We start from the raw sequence: 22,548 nt of genomic DNA, 5'->3' as shown, positions 1-22,548 counted from the left end.
TATATGGGTACAGCACAGTACTACTACTCCTATCCTGTATATATGGGCACAGCACAGTACTACTGCCCCAATCCTGTATATATGGGCACCGCACAGTACTACTTCTTCTATCCTGTATATATGGGCACAGCACAGTAATACTACTCCTATCCTGTATATATGGGCACAGCACAGTACTACTACTCCTATCCTGTCTATATGGGCACAGCACAGTACTACTACTCCTATCCTGTATATATGGATACAGCACAGTACTACTCCTCCTATCCTGTATATATGGGCACAGCACAGTACTACTCCTCCTATCCTGTATATATGGGCACAGCACAGTACCACTACTCCTATCCTGTATATATGGGTACAGCACAGTACTACTGCTTCTATCCTGTATATATGGGTACAGCACAGTACTACTACTCCTATCCTGTATATATGGGCACAGCACAGTACTACTCCTCCTATCCTGTATATATGGGCACAGCACAGTACCACTACTCCTATCCTGTATATATGGGTACAGCACAGTATTACTGCTTCTATCCTGTATATATGGGAACAGCACAGTACTACTACTCCTATGCTGTATATATGGGCACAGCTCAGTACTACTACTCCTATCCTGTGTATATGGGTACAGCACAGTACCACTACTCCTATCCTGTATATATGGGTACAGCACAGTACTACTGCTTCTATCCTGTATATATGGGTACAGCACAGTACTACTACTCCTATCCTGTATATATGGGCACAGCACAGTACTACTCCTCCTATCCTGTATATATGGGCACAGCACAGTACCACTACTCCTATCCTGTATATATGGGTACAGCACAGTATTACTGCTTCTATCCTGTATATATGGGCACAGCACAGTACTACTACTCCTATCCTGTATATATGGGCACAGCTCAGTACTACTACTCCTATGTTGTATATATGGGCACAGCACAGTACTACTACTCCTATCCTGTATATATGGGGACAGCACAGTAATACTACTCCTATCCTGTATATATGGGTACAGCACAGTAATACTACTCCTATCCTGTATATATGGGTACAGCACAGTACTACTACTCCTATCCTGTATATATGGGCACAGCACAGTACTACTGCCCCAATCCTGTATATATGGGCACCGCACAGTACTACTACTTCTATCCTGTATATATGGGCACAGCACAGTAATACTACTCCTATCCTGTATATATGGGTACAGCACAGTACTACTACTCCTATCCTGTATATATGGATACAGCACAGTACTACTCCTCCTATCCTGTATATATGGGCACAGCACAGTACTACTCCTCCTATCCTGTATATATGGGCACAGCACAGTACCACTACTCCTATCCTGTATATATGGGTACAGCACAGTACTACTACCCCTATCCTGTATATATGGGTACAGCACAGTACTACTACTCCTATCCTGTATATATGGGCACAGCACAGTACTACTCCTCCTATCCTGTATATATGGGCACAGCACAGTACCACTACTCCTATCCTGTATATATGGGTACAGCACAGTATTACTGCTTCTATCCTGTATATATGGGAACAGCACAGTACTACTACTCCTATCCTGTATATATGGGCACAGCTCAGTACTACTACTCCTATCCTGTATATATGGGTACAGCACAGTACTACTACTCCTATCCTGTATATATGGGGACAGCACAGTAATACTACTCCTATCCTGTATATATGGGTACAGCACAGTAATACTACTCCTATCCTGTATATATGGGTACAGCACAGTACTACTACTCCTATCCTGTATATATGGGCACAGCACAGTACTACTGCCCCAATCCTGTATATATGGGCACCGCACAGTACTACTACTTCTATCCTGTATATATGGGCACAGCACAGTAATACTACTCCTATCCTGTATATATGGGTACAGCACAGTACTACTACTCCTATCCTGTATATATGGATACAGCACAGTACTACTACTCCTATCCTGTATATATGGGCACAGCACAGTACTACTCCTCCTATCCTGTATATATGGGCACAGCACAGTACCACTACTCCTATCCTGTATATATGGGTACAGAACAGTACTACTGCTTCTATCCTGTATATATGGGTACAGCACAGTACTACTACTCCTATCCTGTATATATGGGCACAGCACAGTACTACTCCTCCTATCCTGTATATATGGGCACAGCACAGTACCACTACTCCTATCCTGTATATATGGGTACAGCACAGTACTACTGCTTCTATCCTGTATATATGGGAACAGCACAGTACTACTACTCCTATCCTGTATATATGGGCACAGCACAGTACTACTACTCTTATCCTGTATATATGGCACAGCACAGTACTACAACTCCTATCCTGTATATATGGGCACAGCACAGTACTACTACTCCTATCCTGTATATATGGGTACAGCACAGTACTACTACTCCTATCCTGTATATTTGGGTACAGCACAGTACTACTACTCCTATCCTGTATATTTGGGCACAGCAGCAGCACAATGTCCTCCTCTGTAGCAGCTGCTGGTCAGACTGCAGGTAACTGGTCTCAGGTACAGGGAGATAAAAGGCAAAATATACTATACAATACGCTAACATTTTTACGCTGTAAGATTTAAACATTATCAGAAACATAACTGTCCCCTGGGCTCATGATTGACTCCCCATGTCTTTCGGTGACCTCCTGTGCGGCTCATTTTAGGGAGAACAGGAGCTTTCAATGTTTTGCATAAGAATATGGTGAATGACACTAATGCAAATAGGAAAATTACTCCTAAACAAATTGTGTCAATGCAGGAAACAGGGAATCCTATATACACCAGAGCTCGGGCCTGCAGCATGACCGGGAAATAACCCTGACAGGTAATATGGAAAGACATAGATAGATATAGATAGATATGAGATAGATAGATGGGGAACTCTCTACTGACTCTCCATTTCATACTGACAGATCCTGGACACTGAATGAAAACCTCTGAGACTCCGATCTCACAATGAACTGGAAGATGTGGTCCAGGCTCTGGCTTCTTGTAGCAGGTAAGAGATGGAACAGGGAAGTTACTGTTACATATTTATTTACATAAATATATCCAATTAGAATGACTGTAAAATCAGATTGATACAATGTAACTGTGTCTGGAGCTCCCTCTACTGGTCTATACCTGACACTGCCACAATGAGAAGTTATATCAATGCTGGAGGATTATAAGAGAAGCAGCTGTTATCCGTCACATATGATATCATGTATAGAGGTGATATCAGTGCTGGAGCATTATATAAGGAGTGTCTGATACCAGTCACATATGATATAATGTATAGAGGTGATATCAGTGCTGGAGCATTATATGAGGAGTGTCTGTTACCAGTCACATATGATACAATGTATAGAGGTGATATCAGTGCTGGAGCATTATATGAGGAGTGTCTGATACCAGTCACATATGATATAATGTATAGAGGTGATATCAGTGCTGGAGCATTATATGAGGAGTGTCTGATACCAGTCACATATGATATAATGTATAGAGGTGATATCAGTGCTGGAGCATTATATGAGGAGTGTCTGATACCAGTCACATATGATATAATGTATAGAGGTGATATCAGTGCTGGAGCATTATATGAGGAGTGTCTGATACCAGTCACATATGATATAATGTAAAGAGGTGATATCAGTGCTGGAGCATTATAAAAGGAGTGTCTGATACCAGTCACATATGATATAATGTATAGAGGTGATATCAGTGCTGGAGCATTATATGAGGAGTGTCTGATACCAGTCACATATGATATAATGTATAGAGGTGATATCAGTGCTGGAGCATTATATAAGGAGTGTCTGATACCAGTCACATATGATATAATGTATAGAGGTGATATCAGTGCTGGAGCATTATATGAGGAGTGTCTGATACCAGTCACATATGATATAATGTATAGAGGTGATATCAGTGCTGGAGCATTATATGAGGAGTGTCTGTTACCAGTCACATATGATACAATGTATAGAGGTGATATAAGTGCTGGAGCATTATATGAGGAGTGTCTGATACCAGTCACATATGATACAATGTATAGAGGTGATATCAGTGCTGGAGCATTATATGAGGAGTGTCTGATACCAGTCACATATGATATAATGTATAGAGGTGATATCAGTGCTGGAGCATTATATGAGGAGTGTCTGATACCAGTCACATATGATATAATGTATAAAGGTGATATCAGTGCTGGAGCATTATATAAGGAGTGTCTGATACCAGTCACATATGATACAATGTATAGAGGTGATATCAGTGCTGGAGCATTATATAAGGAGTGTCTGATACCAGTCACATATGATATAATGTATAGAGGTGATATCAGTGCTGGAGCATTATATGAGGAGTGTCTGTTACCAGTCACATATGATACAATGTATAGAGGTGATATCAGTGCTGGAGCATTATATGAGGAGTGTCTGATACCAGTCACATATGATACAATGTATAGAGGTGATATCAGTGCTGGAGCATTATATGAGGAGTGTCTGATACCAGTCACATATGATATAATGTATAGAGGTGATATCAGTGCTGGAGCATTATATGAGGAGTGTCTGATACCAGTCACATATGATATAATGTATAGAGGTGATATCAGTGCTGGAGCATTATATAAGGAGTGTCTGATACCAGTCACATATGATACAATGTATAGAGGTGATATCAGTGCTGGAGCATTATATAAGGAGTGTCTGATACCAGTCACATATGATATAATGTATAGAGGTGATATCAGTGCTGGAGCATTATATAAGGAGTGTCTGATACCAGTCACATATGATATAATGTATAGAGGTGATATCAGTGCTGGAGCATTATATAAGGAGTGTCTGATACCAGTCACATATGATATAATGTATAGAGGTGATATCAGTGCTGGAGCATTATATGAGGAGTGTCTGATACCAGTCACATATGATACAATGTATAGAGGTGATATCAGTGCTGGAGCATTATATAAGGAGTGTCTGATACCAGTCACATATGATACAATGTATAAAGGTGATATCAGTGCTGGAGCATTATAAAAGGAGTGTCTGATACCAGTCACATATGATATAATATATAAAGGTGATATAAGTGCTGGAGCATTATATGAGGAGTGTCTGATACCAGTCACATATGATACAATGTATAGAGGTGATATCAGTGCTGGAGCATTATATAAGGAGTGTCTGATACCAGTCACATATGATACAATGTATAAAGGTGATATCAGTGCTGGAGCATTATAAAAGGAGTGTCTGATACCAGTCACATATGATATAATGTATAGAGGTGATATAGTTTTGGACCAATATAAAATAATCGACTGATATCAGGACTTTTTCATTGTCGCCGGTATCTCCATGACACATAATCTGTGTTTGTTGTCTGCAGCTTTATGTGTAGAAGCCGGAGCACAAACTACTTCCACCGCCAATGACATGTCAAGCTCTACAGAGACCACTGAACCTACAACTACACCGGCTCCAATAACCACAGAAACGACACCAACTGCACCGGCTCCAACAACCACAGAAACTTCAACAACAACACCGGCTCCAACAACCACAGAAACCACACCAACTACACCGGCTCCAACAACCACAGAAACCACACCAACTACACCGGCTCCAACAACCACAGAACCTACAACAACTACACCGGCTCCAACAACCACAGAACCTTCAACAACTACACCAGCTCCAACAACCACAGAAACTTCAACAACAACACCGGCTTCAACAACCACAGAACCTACAACAACTACACCGGCTCCAACAACCACAGAACCTTCAACAACTACACCAGCTCCAACAACCACAGAAACTTCAACAACTACACCGGTTCCAACAACCACAGAACCTACAACAACTACACCGGCTCCAACAACCACAGAACCTACAACAACTACACCGGCTCCAACAACCACAGAACCTACAACAACTACACCAGCCCCAACAACCACAGAACCTACAACAACTACGCCGGCTCCAACAACCACAGAACCTACAACAACTACACCAGCTCCAACAACCACAGAACTTACAACAACTACATCGGCTCCAACAACCACAGAACTTACAACAACTACGCCTGCTCCAACAACCACGGAACCTACAACAACTACACCGGCGCCAACAACCACAGAGCCTACAACAACTACACCGGCTCCAACAACTACAGAACCTACAACAACTACACCGGCTCCTGCAACCACAGAACCTACAACAACTACACCGGCTCCAACAACCGCAGAACCTACAACAACTACACCGGCTGCAACAACCACAGAACCTACAACAACTACACCGGCCCCAACAACCACAGAACCTACAACAACTACACCGGCTCCAACAACCGCAGAACCTACAACAACTACACCGGCTCCAACAACCTCAGAACCTACAACAACTACACTGGCTCCAACAACCTCAGAACCTACAACAACTACACCGGCTCCAACAACCACAGAACCTTCAACAACTACACCGGCTCCAACAACCACAGAACCTACAACAACTACACCGGCTCCAACAACCACAGAACCTACAACAACTACACCAGCTCCAACAACCACAGAACTTACAACAACTACATCGGCTCCAACAACCACAGAACTTACAACAACTACGCCTGCTCCAACAACCACGGAACCTACAACAACTACACCGGCGCCAACAACCACAGAGCCTACAACAACTACACCGGCTCCAACAACTACAGAACCTACAACAACTACACCGGCTCCTGCAACCACAGAACCTACAACAACTACACCGGCTCCAACAACCGCAGAACCTACAACAACTACACCGGCTGCAACAACCACAGAACCTACAACAACTACACCGGCCCCAACAACCACAGAACCTACAACAACTACACCGGCTCCAACAACCGCAGAACCTACAACAACTACACCGGCTCCAACAACCTCAGAACCTACAACAACTACACTGGCTCCAACAACCTCAGAACCTACAACAACTACACCGGCTCCAACAACCACAGAACCTTCAACAACTACACCGGCTCCAACAACCACAGAACCCACAACAACTAAACCGGCTCCAACAACCACAGAACCTACAACAACTACACCAGCCCCAACAACCACAGAACCTAAAACAACTACGCCGGCTCCAACAACCACAGAACTTACAAAAACTACGCCGGCTCCAACAACCACAGAACCTACAACAACTACACCGTCTCCAACAACAACAGAACTTACAACAACTACATCGGCCCCAACAACCACAGAACCTACAACAACTACACCGGCCCCAACAACCACAGAACCTACAACAACTACACCGGCGCCAACAACCACAGAGCCTACAACAACTACACCGGCTCCAACAACCACAGAGCCTACAACAACTACACCGGCCCCAACAACCACAGAACCTACAACAACTACACTGGCCCCAACAACCACAGAACCTACAACAACTACACCGGCTCCAACAACCACAGGACCTACAACAACTACACTGGCCCCAACAACCACAGAACCTACAACAACTACACCGGCTCCAACAACCACAGAACCTGCAACAACTACACTGGCTCCAACAACCACAGGACCTACAACAACTACACTGGCTCCAACAACCACAGAACCTACAACAACTACACCGGCTCCAACAACCACAGAAACATCAACAACTACACTGGCTCCAACAACCACAGAACCTACAACAACTACACCGGCTCCAACAACCACAGAAACTTCAACAACAACACCAGCTCCAACAACCACAGAAACTTCAACAACAACACCAGCTCCAACAACCACAGAACCTACAACAACTACACCGGCTCCAACAACCACAGAACCTACAACAACTACACCGGCTCCAACAACCTCAGAACCTACAACAACTACACCGGCTACAACAACCACAGAATCTACAACTACACTGGCTACAACAACCACAGAACCTACAACAACTACACCGGCTACAACAACCACAGAACCTACAACAACTACACCGGCTCCAACAACCGCAGAACCTACAACAACTACACCGGCTCCAACAACCTCAGAACCTACAACAACTACACCGGCTCCAACAACCACAGAACCTACAACAACTACACCGGCTCCAACAACCACAGAACCTACAACAACTACACCGGCTACAACAACCACAGAACCTGCAACAACTACACCGGCTGCAACAACCACAGAACCTCCAACAAGTACACCTGCTCCAACAACCACAGAACCTCCAACAACTACACCGGCTCCAACAACCACAGAACCTACAACAACTACGCCGGCTCCAACAACCACAGAACCTACAACAACTACACCGTCTCCAACAACAACAGAACTTACAACAACTACATCGGCCCCAACAACCACAGAACCTACAACAACTACACCGGCGCCAACAACCACAGAACCTACAACAACTACACCGGCTCCAACAACTACAGAACCTATAACAACTACACCGGCCCCAACAACCACAGAACCTACAACAACTACACCGGCTCCAACAACCACAGAACCTGCAACAACTACACCGTCTCCAACAACAACAGAACTTACAACAACTACATCGGCCCCAACAACCACAGAACCTACAACAACTACACCGGCGCCAACAACCACAGAACCTACAACAACTACACCGGCTCCAACAACTACAGAACCTATAACAACTACACCGGCCCCAACAACCACAGAACCTACAACAACTACACCGGCTCCAACAACCACAGAACCTGCAACAACTACACCGTCTCCAACAACAACAGGACCTACAACAACTACACTGGCTCCAACAACCACAGAACCTACAACAACTACACCGGCTCCAACAATCACAGAAACTTCAACAACTACACCTGCTCCACTAACCACAGAACCTACAACAACTACACCGGCTCCAACAACCACAGAAACTTCAACAACAACACCAGCTCCAACAACCACAGAACCTACAACAACTACACCGGCTCCAACAACCGCAGAACCTACAACAACTACACCGACTCCAACAACCTCAGAATCTACAACAACTACATCGGCTACAACAACCACAGAATCTACAACTACACAGGCTCCAACAACCACAGAATTTACAACAACTACACCGGTTCCAACAACCACAGAACCTACAACAACTACACCGGTTACAACAACCACAGAACCTGCAACAACTATACCGGCTGCAACAACCACAGAACCTCCAACAAGTACACCGGCTCCAACAACTACAGAACCTACAACAACTACACCTGCTCCAACAACCACAGAACCTCCAACAACTACACCGGCTCCAACAACCACAGAACCTACAACAACTACACCTGCTCCAACAACCACAGAACCTACAGCAACTACACCAGACCCAACAACCACAGAACCTACAACAACTACACCAGCCCCAACAACCACAGAACCTACAGCAACTACACCGGCTCCAACAACCGCAGAACCTACAACAACTACAACGGCTCCAACAACCACAGAACCTACAACAACTACACCGGCTCCAACAACCACAGAACCTACAACAACTACACCGGCTCCAACAACCACAGGACCTACAACAACTACACTGGCTCCAACAACCACAGAACCTGCAACAACTACACCGGCTACAACAACCACAGAACCTACAACAACTACACCGGCTACAACAACCACAGAACCTGCAACAACTACACCGGCTCCAACAACCACAGAACCTACAACAACTACACCGGCTCCAACAACCACAGAACCTACAACAACCACAACGGCTGCAACAACCACAGAACCTACAACAACTACACCGGCCCCATCAACCACAGAACCTACAACAACTACATCGGCTCCAACAACCACAGAACCTACAACAACTACACCGGCTCCAACAACCACAGAACCTGCAACAACTACACCGGCTCCAACAACCACAGAACCTACAACAACTACACCGGCTCCAACAACCACAGAACCTGCAACAACTACACCGGCTCCAACAACCACAGAACCTACAACAACTACACTGGCTACAACAACCACAGAACCTGCAACAACAACACCGGCTACAACAACCACAGAACCTACAACAACTACACCGGCTCCAACAACCACAGAACCTACAACAACTACACCGGCTCCAACAACCACAGAACCTACAACAACTACACCGGCTACAATAACCACAGAACCTACAACAACTACACCGGCTCCACCAACCACAGAACCTACAACAACTACACCGGCTCCAACAGCCACAGAACCTACAACAACCACACATCCGACAACAACCACTGAACCTACAACACAACCGACAATAACAACAAATGAACAGATTACGACTATAATGAATGCAGCTGTAAACGCTGTAAATATGACTATGAGACTACCTAAAGAAAATTTTACTAATGATCTGTATAACAGGAGCTCTCAGAGATTCAAGGATCTAGAGAATAAACTGGTGAATCCTGTAAGTAAAACAATGATATCCCTAAATTTAACCTGTCCGAAAAAATATTCTGAAATGAGGATATTATTGTTTCCCATAATCTAAATCTGGAAAACCTTTGATATGTGTCTTAATTTTCTTCAGCCTGTAGAAGAGAAATAATGTGCTTGATGTCGCCATGATGAAGTCAAAGACGTCTACATTGTATAGAAGTCAATTGATCGCAATAACACTGTCTTCTGCAGGTTCTGTAGTGCCCATTGGTAGCCCATATGGAGCCATACATCAATCCTGGACTCTTAAAGGGGTTGTCCATGTTCAGCAAATAATTGATATGGATTGTGCAAGAAAAAGTTCTACAATTTTACAATTACTTTCTGTATCAATTCCTCAAAGTTTTCTAGATCTCTGCTTGCTGTCCTGCCACAGAAAGCTCCTAAGTTTACTTCCAGTGGATAAAAATCTGTGATGTCACACAGGTGCACGGCTCGTTAGCATCCCACAGCGTAATCAGAGACGTGTGATGTAACGAGCCGTGCACCTGTTTCACCCTGGTCAGATTTCTATCTACTGAAAGTAAACAATGAAGCTTCCTATAGAATGACAGCAAGCAGAGATCCGGTGAAGCACGAGGAATTGATACAGAAAGTACCGTATATTGGAAAATTGTATGACTTTTCCTAACAGAAACCATATCAATTATTTGCTGAAAGTGGACGACCCCTTGAACTCTGCTCAAACTAAGCCTAAGGTATAGACGTGACGTGTCCCTATGCAGCAGTGATTAAAATATTATTTACGGTTCCCTCAATTTTATTTAAAAAACAAATAGGCCAATCTGATATTTAAAAAAAAATTTCTCCAATAACATATTCTCCCTGTTTCAAAAACGGACCAATCGGTAAACGAGACACCAACATTTCAATTTGACGGTCTAATTTTTATCTTACCCCCTTTTTATTCAAAGGGAACCAATCAGCAGATTTTCACTAATAAACCTCATGGCAGGTTCCCATAGCACTGTATTACCTATTGCCCATACTGTTTTGAGCTTAAAGAGCACCTGTCAGGTAGCTTACAGCGGTCCGGCGTATTCATGAGGGGGCGGTCTGAGGAGGAGGTGACTGCAGCATCGAGCCTGGCAGTCACATCCAGTATATGATGTGGGAGTGGCGCCCCCTGGAGAGAATCGGAAGAGAGGGGAGTGCCTCGGATGGCCCCCTCATGAATAAGCCGGACCACTATAAGCTAGGTCTGTCAATCGGACCTTTATGTACTGGAGTGTTTCCTGGGTATTTGGTATGTTACGATAAAGCTAGAGATTTAACAGTGCTATAACTGGGGGAGGGTTAGGGTGCTTCTTCCTTTAGTATGAGCAGCTTAAGTGTTTTATTGATCTGACAGGTCCTCTTTAATGCATACTACCTATCCCCAGAAAGTGGACTTTATGAGCCAACCTGGCATCCTGCCAAAGCGGAGCATCGAGTCACAAAGGGCGTGTGTCATTCTTACAAGTGACTTTGTGACATTGCACATGGAGGGATTGGATGAATGCTAGTATCTGAGTCACACAATAACTCACACAAGTAACACTTATGACTCAATGCTCCTCCTGGAGGTAGGTTTACAAAGTTCACTTACTAGGGATAGCAACTATGCATTAAGCTCAAAACAGTGGGCAATAGTTAATATAGTGCTGCGGGAACCTGCCATTAGGTTTATTAGTAAAAATCTGCTGAGAGTTTCCCTTTAACAGATCCCCTGTATAGCCCAATACTTTCTATACTAAGCTCTACTGATTCTCTGTACTTCATCTGTACATAACAAACCTTAAAGATAACCTGTCATCACAAAGGGCATTTTTTAGTGATGACAGGTTCCAAAATGGCATGTCATGCTCAATACAAATCATGTTTTGGTTAGTCCTTAAATCGCTTTACTTTTTACAATCCTTTAGTTTATCTCCCTGCCAGAATCCTGTGCTGAGTCTCGGGCTGGCGGGAGTAGCTTTATATATAAACGGTAATGGTGAAGGAGGAGGAGACAGAGGATGCGGGAGGGGCTGGTGTGGTGAGGAGAGAGGACCAATGCTGAAGGGGGGAGGAATCCCACTGAGCAGATGACTATTTAGATTTGAAATGCCCTCCCTCCAATCCTGGGACTCAGCACAGGATTCTGGAAGGGAGTCAGGTAAAATAAACTAAAGAAGTAAAGAAGTAAAAACCAAAATGAGTTTAAGAAATAACGAAAACATCATTTATATTGAGTATCACATGCCATTTTGGAACCTATCATCACAGAAACATGCCCATTGAGATGATAGGTTCCCTTTAATTATCCTCAAATTCTTAGACCAAGGTATAGAAGTGACAGGGATAGTGTCCTATGGGTAGATAGCTAAGGGCAAAATACATGACAATTTGGGGTTTATAATCTGGCACAGTTCATGGTTGGTTGGTAATTTTGCTCCTTAATTCCCATGACATTGATTGAGGTCAGGAGCCACACGTTGTACATTTCAGTTATTTCTCCTCCTTTTGTTCCCCTATAGATAGTGCGAGGCCTAAGGAAATTATATGGAGACGGCGTGACTGGATCTGTAACTTCCTTTTCGTGAGTAAAGTTTTTGGTCTTGGTGCCGGCTCATTGCACCAGGGTCTTTCGCAGTAGCTCCGCTCTCTAATGCTCTGGGGTTGGTATTTCTATAGTAGTAGCAGGAAGATCGAGAGCCGTGAATCCATGTATGAGGGAGTCTCCTATCATCTATGTGCTAAACTTTATCTCCTGTCTCTATCAGCCCTGGATCAGTGGTTGTCCTCATGGAGGTTCTCCTTCCCAATGGCACCAGGGTCAATACTACTGACCTCAAGGCGTTGGTGGATGAGCTAGAGAGGAATGGAGAGTTTGGTGAAATCGTCATCGAAAATGAGAGCATCATCTTCAATGGTAATAATGATCATATTGTTGCCCCTGGCGTTGCCCGGGATCGTCACTGTCACTGACTGTCTCTGTCACTATCAGTCTCTGTCACTAACTGTCTCCTGCACTGACTGTCTCTATCAGTCTCTGTCACTGACTGTTTCTGTCACCGACTGTCTCCTGCACTGACAGTCTCTGTCAGTCTCTGTCACTGACTGTCAGTCTCTGTCACTGACTGTCTCTGTCACTATCAGTCTCTGTCACTGACTGTCTCCTGCACTGACTGTCTCTATCAGTCTCTGTCACTGACTGTTGCTGTCACTGACTGTCTCCTGCACTGACAGTCTCTGTCAGTCTCTGTCACTGACTGTCAGTCTCTGTCACTGACTCTGTCAGTCTCTGTCACTGACTGTCTCTGTCACTATCAGTCTCTGTCACTGACTGTCTCCTGCACTGACTGTCTCTGTTAGTCTCTGTCACTGACTGTTTCTGTCACTGACTGTCTCCTGCACTGACAGTCTCTGTCAGTCTCTGTCACTGACTGTCTCTGTCACTATCAGTCTCTGTCACTAACTGTCTCCTGCACTGACTGTCTCTATCAGTCTCTGTCACTGACTGTTTCTGTCACTGACTGTCTCCTACACTGACAGTCTCTGTCAGTCTCTGTCACTGACTGTCAGTCTCTGTCACTGACTGTCTCTGTCACTATCAGTCTCTGTCACTGACTGTCTCCTGCACTGACTGTCTCTGTCAGTCTCTGTCACTGACCGTTTCTGTCACTGACTGTCTCCTGCACTGACAGTCTCTGTCAGTCTCTGTCACTGACTGTCTCTGTCACTATCAGTCTCTGTCACTGACTGTCTCCTGCACTGACTGTCTCTGTCAGTCTCTGTCACTGACTGTTTCTGTCACTGACTGTCTCCTGCACTGACAGTCTCTGTCAGTCTCTGTCACTGACTCTGTCAGTCTCTGTCACTGACTGTCTCTGTCACTATCAGTCTCTGTCACTAACTGTCTCCTGCACTGACTGTCTCTATCAGTCTCTGTCACTGACTGTTTCTGTCACTGACTGTCTCCTGCACTGACAGTCTCTGTCACTGACTGTCAGTCTCTGTCACTGACTGTCTCTGTCACTGACCGTTTCTGTCGCTGACTGTCTCCTGCACTGACAGTCTCTGTCAGTCTCTGTCACTGACTCTGTCAGTCTCTGTCACTATCACTCTCTGTCACTGACTGTCTCTTTCACTGACTGTCTCTGTCAGTCTCTGTCACTATCACTCTCTGTCACTGACTGTCTCTTTCACTGACTGTCTCTGTCAGTCTCTGTCACTGACTGTCTCTGGTGTGAGGGACATAGCTATATCCAAGAGTGCTAACATGCAAACAGAGCCAGGGCACATCAATCTTTACACAGCCTTGTGTCCCCGGGGACTCACCACATGCTGCTGGCTGAGGGCAGGTAATGTAAAATAAACTTTTATAAAGAACTGAAATGATTCAGAATGCTGACTAAGGCATTTTCTAAAATCTGCATAGCACAGGCTATGCACAGGAACCAGCTAAGAATAATATTCCTGGTGACAGGTGCACTTTAAGAAGTCAATATTCTGATCATTTAGGACAAGCGCCACCAATTATCATACGTTTATAATCGACTATTGAGCAGTATCTAAGTCCCGAGAATTGGTTTGACAAATCTCCATCTGTTGCTCCATCTGGACAAGGTTTATATGATCCACTATAAATCTGTTAACAAAAAATATGTTATATGTTATAAGCAGCAGTCTGTGTAATAAGCAGGGAGCAGCTAATATATAGGAACCGGTCTGTTCAGCTCTTACATACTTGCATGTAAATTGTTCCAGGGCTCTGCTGTTTTGTAGTTCCACGAGGTCACATAAGGCTGTTCTGAAGGAGATAGTAAATCTATATATCCTAGATTTATCAGAACTTGTGCAGTCTGTACTATTTGCAGTTGCCTTTGCAGTGTGCAGGGGGCGCCAGATTCATCAAAACTGGTGCATGGTCTTCTTGAATCTGGCGCCCACTTTCAATGAGTAAATAAATGTGGTGCGATATCTAGCATGAATAATACGTGCCCTTTGTGACTCGCTGCTGCTCCTGATAGGGTGCCAGGGAGGCTTACAAAGTTCATTTTCTGGGGATAGGAATTATGCATTGAGCTAAAAACAATGATAATATAGTGCTATGGGAACCAGTCATGTTTATTAGTGAAAATCCATTGACAGGTTCCCTTTAAAATATCCCAATATATTCTAGAATATATTTTCCCATCACTCCTCTAAAATTAAGTGTGTATTGAAGCAACTACATTATTCATTATGGTTTAATAACCATTTTTTTCTTTGCAATAAGTTGTATTGAAAGTACAATAACATACATACATAGAAGATGCAGTGAAATAAGCTAAAATAGCCATATAAAAGCTGTGCAAAAGTTATCACACGTGTAACAGTATAAGCACAAAGGGGCCATCTCCGGCACCTTAGAAATCTAACGACAGTATCTAATGCTACAACCAATACGTAAAGGCCAAGTAAAATGAGCAAATATAGAATTACATAAAAAACAGCACAAAGACAAGAAGGGAAAGAAAGGAAACAATAGGAAAAAACACAAGGGGAAAGCGGGAAAGGAAAGCGCACAACGGCCATGACCATATAGACATGGGATGGATTCCCCGGTGAAGGAAATGGGGGATGTGGCCGGTAAAGCAGATTATTAATAACAGTTTTTTCATAATCTTATGATATAAAGTGTCATTTAAACCTCAGTATGTTCCTGTTGAGGGGATAAAATGGAATTAAATAGAAAGGGTGATGCACAACAAAGTGCGTCCTGGAGGAAGCCGATAGAAGGCAAATCCCTGGGTCAGGCACGGACTTACTGACCTGCACTATGAGATCTTATTAAACTTAATAAATAACATAAATTCTACACTTTAAAGGAAATCAAACAACAAAAAAACACAAAAACAAATAGAAATACTCACCTAGTCTTGGCACGCCGGGATCAGCTAGAAAAGAAAGTTGTAATTGGCAGCTTGGAGCACGGGAAAAGATGTCCAGAGCTCCGGGCTGCTAATTATCCACGGCTCTGCACCTCCCTCTCCTATCCCTCTCATGTGAGGTGTGGAGGCGTGCATAATTAGCAGCCCGGAGCATCGGACATCTTGTCCCTGTGCTTTGTGCTGCTAATTATAACTTTCTTTTCTAGACTAGTGGAGGACAGCATCGGGATCAGGGTGAAGAGGAGGGAAGTTGAGCATTTCTAGAATTTTTTGTGTTTTTTGAGTGGTTAATTTCTTGTAAACAAACCCGTTACAGGTCAAACCCATTTGATTAGTTTGTTCATAAACAGTAGATCACATGAAATCATCTACAGGGCTGGATGTGGATGTGACCCAGAATATATTGGGGAAATGAAGGTAAAACTATGCAGACAGATTGGGGGACATCTGGGTGACATCACTCACGACAGTGATACCCTGAGCACCCGTCACATGCACACACATCATATTTCAGCTACATGTGGAGCCTGGGGTTAATGCATACAGGTACAAGAACTAAAAATGCTTTGTGGTTATACGCTGGGGGGATGGTCCTTCTGCTTCGGCCCTCCTATTATAAGTGGCACTCTTGTTGATTGGTGGAATCTCGTATTTGAGGTTTCGGCCTCTTCTATGCACAGTAAACACACTGGGGCTCTTTTACTTAGGGTTCGCGGTCCGCACTATCATCGGAATACCCGACGATTTCCGATGTGCGCCGCATTTAGAAAGGTTTTGGCAAGCGCAATCAGATTTTGGCGCAATGGCGCCAGCTTTCACGCGACACAAATCAGGGGGCGAGGCCGATTCGAACAACGCACAGGATTTAACAAAGAAATTTGTGTCGCAAGACAATGCACTTACATGCACCGGGAGGAGGATGGTGAACTCCGGCGGACCTCAGCAGGGAAGCGACACATGCAGGAACACATGCGACACGCGCACGATCTTAGTGAATCGCGGCAGATGTGGATTCCGTCGGACAACGCACCTCAGGGATCGCACAGGGACCAGGTAAGTAAATCTGCCTCTGTGTGCGTCTTCTCTAAATATGAATTTGAATATAAGTAACATTTTGTATTTCCTTCACTGTACGTCCTTCATTACTCCTTATGAAATACAAACCTTTTTTACTGAACTGCGAAAGGGCAAAGCTCTGGGACAACTTACATGCAAATCATAAATCTATCATATTGACATCAAATCATTATATTGTTACTTACAAAAGCAATTCCTCTATAGAACTGACTCAATAGTGTTATTGTTACAGGTACTTTAGGACAATGGTTTTACTGCAATTGCTTTGCAAAATAATCACAGGCAATGTTCAATGTTTTCTAGATACAGTGTTATTTCCATCAACAAGCACTACCCCCATGACTTATAGTGAAGCTTCTGAGGCTACAACCCCTCCAGCAGCCACCACAACTCTGGAAGACACCTCCACGGGATCTCCAACAACTTCACAGCCTCCTACCACAGAGCCTACAACCACAACAGAGTCTACAACAACTACACAGCTTCTGACTACCACCGAGCCTACGACCACCACAGAGCTTACAACTACCACAGAGCCTATAACTACAACAGAGCCTACAACAACCACAGAGCTTACAACAGCAGAGCCTACAACCAGCGCAGAGCCTACAACAACAGAGCCTACGACCACCACAGAGCTTACAACAACCACAGAGCCTATAACTACCACAGAGCCTACAACATCCACAGAACCTACAACTACAGAACCTACAACTACCACAGAACCTACAACTACCACAGAACCTACAACTACCCCAGAACCTAAAACTACCCCAGAACCTACAACAACCACAGAGCTTACAACTACCACAGAACCTACAACAACCACAGAACCTACAACAAACACAGAACCTACAACAACCACAGAACCTACAACAACCACAGAGCTTACAACTACCACAGAACCTACAACAACCACAGAACCTACAACAAACACAGAACCTACAACAACCACAGAACCTACAACAACCACAGAACCTACAACTACCACAGAACCTACAACTACCACAGAATCTACAACTACCACAGAACCTACAACTACCACAGAACCTACAACAACCACAAAACCTACAACTACCACAGAACCTACAACTACCACAGAACCTAGAACTACCACAGAACCTACAACTACCACAGAGCCTACAACATCCACAGAGCCTACAACTACAGAACCTACAACTACCACAGAACCTACAACTACCACAGAACCTACAACTACCCCAGAACCTAAAACTACCCCAGAACCTACAACAACCACAGAGCTTACAACTACCACAGAACCTACAACAACCACAGGACCTACAACAACCACAGAGCTTACAACTACCACAGAACCTACAACTAACACAGAACCTACAACAACCACAGAGCCTATAACTACAACAGAGCCTACAACAACCACAGAACCTACAACTACAGAACCTACAACAACCACAGAGCCTAAAACAACCACAGAGCTTACATCTACCACAGAACCTACAACTACCACAGAACCTACAACAACCACAGAGCTTACAACAACCACAGAGCTTACAACTACCACAGAACCTACAACAACCACAGAACCTACAACTACAGAACCTACAACTACAGAACCTACAACAACCACAGAGCTTACAACTACCGCAGAACCTACAACAACCACAGAGCCTACAACTACAGAACCTACAACTACCACAGAGCCTACAACAACCACGGAGCCTACAACTACCACAGAACCTACAACTACCACAGAACCTACAACAACCACAGAGCTTACAACTACAGAACATACAACAACCACAGAACCTAAAACAACCACAGAGCTTACAACTACCACAGAACCTACAACAACCACAGAACCTACAACTACAGAACCTACAACTACAGAACCTACAACTACCACAGAACCTACAACAACCACAGAGCTTACAACTACCACAGAACCTACAACAACCACAGAGCCTACAACAACCACAGAACCTACAACAACCACAGAGCTTACAACTACCACAGAACCTACAACTACAGAACCTACAACTACAGAACCTACAACTACTACAGAACCTACAACTACCACAGAACCTACAACAACCACAGAGCTTACAACTACCACAGAACCTACAACAACCACAGAACCTGCAACAATCACAGAGCTTATAACATCCACAGAACCTACAACTACCACAGAACCTACAAATACCACAGAACCTACAACAACCACAGAGCCTACAACAACCACAGAGCCTACAACAACCACAGAACCTACAACAACCACAGAGCCTACAACAACCACAGAGCCTACAACAACCACAGAACCTACAACAACCACAGAGCTTACAACTACAGAACCTACAACAACCACAGAACCTACAACAACCACAGAGCTTACAACTACCACAGAACCTACAACTACAGAACCTACAACTACCACAGAACCTACAACAACCACAGAACCTACAACAACCACAGAGCCTACAACAACCACAGAACCTACAACAACCACAGAGCTTACAACTACCACAGAACCTACAACTACAGAACCTACAACTACCACAGGACCTACAACTACCAAAGAGCCTACAACTACCACAGAGCCCACAACAACCACAGAGCCCACAACAACCACAGAACTGACAACAACTACAAAGATTACAACTACAGAACCTACAACAACCACAGAACCTACAACAACCACAGAGCTTACAACTACCACAGAACCTACAACTACAGAACCTACAACTACCACAGAACCTACAACAACCACAGAACCTACAACAACCACAGAGCCTACAACAACCACAGAACCTACAACAACCACAGAGCTTACAACTACCACAGAACCTACAACTACAGAACCTACAACAACCACAGAACCTACAACTACAAAAGAGCCACCAACTACCACAGAACCTACAACAACTATAGAGCCTACAACAACCACAGAGCCTACAACTACCATAGAACCTACAACAACAACAGAGCCTACAACCATCACAGAACCCACAACAACCACAGAGCCTACAACATCCACAGAACCTACAACTACCACAGAAGCTACAACTACCACAGAAGCAACAACTACCACAGAAGCTACAACTACCACAGAAGCTACAACTACCACAGAAGCTACAACTACCACAGAAGCTACAACAACCACAGAACCTACAACAACCACAGAGCCTACAACAACCACAGGACCTACAACAACCACAGAGCCAACAACAACAGAACCTACAACTACCACAGAGCCTACAACAACCACAGAGCTTACAACCACTACAGCGCTTACAACCACTACAGCGCTTACAACCACCACAGAGCTTACAAGATCCACAGAGCCTACAACTACCACAGAAACTACAACTACCACAGAACCTACAACAACTATAGAGTCTACAACAACCACTGGGCTTACAACTACCACAGAACCTATAACTACAACAGAATCTACAACAACCACAGAGCCTACAACAACCACAGGTCCTACAACAACCACAGTTACTACAACCACCACAGAACCTACAACAACTACAGAGCCTACAACAACCACAGAACCAACAACAACCACAGAACCTACAACAACCACAGAGCTTACAACCACAGAACCTATAACAACCACAACATCTACAACAACCACAGAGCTTACAACTACCACAGAACCTATAACAACCACAGAATCTACAACTTCCACAGAACCTACAACTACCACAGAACCTACAACAACCACAGAGCTTACAACTACTACAGAACCTATAACAAACACTGAATCTACAACAACCACAGAACCTACAATTACCACAGAACCTACAACAACCACAGAACCTATAACAACCACAGAACCTACAACAACCACAGAACCTACAACAACCACAGAACCTACAACTACCACAGAGCCTACAACTTCCACAGAACCTATAACAACCACAGAATCTACAACAACCACAGAACCTATAACAACCACAGAACCTACAACAACCACAGAGCCTACAACAACCACAGAACCTACAACTACCACAGAGCCTACAACTTCCACAGAGCCTACAACAACCACAGAGCCTATAACAACCACAGAACCTATAACAACCACAGAACCTACAACAACCACAGAACCTACAACAACCACAGAACCTACAACAACCACTGAACCTACAACTACCACAGAGCCTACAACTACCACAGAACCTACAACAACAACAGAGCCTACAACCATCACAGAACCCACAACAACCACAGAGCCTACAACTTCCACAGAACCTTCAACAACCACAGAGCCTACAACTTCCACAGAACCTACAACTACAGAACCTACAACAACCACAGCGCCTACAACAACCACAGAACCTACAACAACCAAAGAACCTACAACTACCACAGAACCTACAACTACCACAGAGCCTACAACTACCACAGAACCTACAACAACCACAGAACCTACAACTACCACAGAACCTACAACTACCACAGAGCCTACAACTTCCACAGAACCTACAACAACCACAGAACCTACAACAACCACAGAAGCTACAACAACCACAGAACCTACAACAACCACAGAACCTACAACAACCACGGAACCTACAACAACCACAGAACCTACAAGTACCACAGAACCTACAACTACCACAGAACCTACAACAACCACAGAAACTACAACAACCACAGAACCTACAACAACCACAGAACCTACAACTACAGAACCTACAACTACCACAGAGCCTACAACTTCCACAGAACCTACAACAACCACAGAACCTACAACTGCCACAGAACCTACAACGACCACAGAACCTACAACTACCACAGAACTTACAACAACCACAGAACCTACAACAACCACAGAACCTACAACTACCACAGAAGCTACAACAACCACAGAACCTACAACAACCACAGAACCTACAACGACCACAGAACCTACAACTACCACAGAACTTACAACAACCACAGAACCTACAACAACCACAGAACCTACAACTACCACAGAAGCTACAACAACCACAGAAGCTACAACAACCACAGAACCTACAACGACCACAGAACCTACAACTACCACAGAACTT

The 22,548-nt window shown here is 44.1% G+C and overlaps 2 protein-coding genes across 2 annotated transcripts; both read left to right on the top strand.

Annotated features, from left to right (window-relative positions):
- The first annotated feature begins 3,010 nt into the window (after positions 1-3,010).
- LOC140105247 (uncharacterized) lies at positions 3,011-12,037 on the top strand. The gene is made up of 4 exons (XM_072129190.1): positions 3,011-3,053; positions 5,834-7,315; positions 7,922-9,159; positions 11,915-12,037. Exons 1-4 carry the CDS (start codon positions 3,011-3,013, stop codon positions 12,035-12,037), a joined length of 2,886 nt encoding a protein of 961 aa, XP_071985291.1.
- Positions 12,038-12,082: 45 nt separating this feature from the next.
- On the top strand, positions 12,083-21,201 carry LOC140105246 (uncharacterized; the record flags this gene model as incomplete). Its single annotated transcript, XM_072129189.1, has 5 exons — positions 12,083-12,097; positions 13,031-13,092; positions 13,277-13,425; positions 19,658-20,316; positions 20,554-21,201. Coding segments are annotated over exons 1-5 (1,533 nt in total), but the record flags the coding sequence as incomplete, so codon positions are not given.
- Positions 21,202-22,548: the final 1,347 nt, after the last annotated feature.

This window comes from Engystomops pustulosus, chromosome 10, assembly GCF_040894005.1.
Source record: "Engystomops pustulosus chromosome 10, aEngPut4.maternal, whole genome shotgun sequence".
Classification (NCBI taxonomy): domain Eukaryota; kingdom Metazoa; phylum Chordata; class Amphibia; order Anura; family Leptodactylidae; genus Engystomops; species Engystomops pustulosus.
This window is presented reverse-complemented; position numbering and strand designations above follow the sequence as displayed.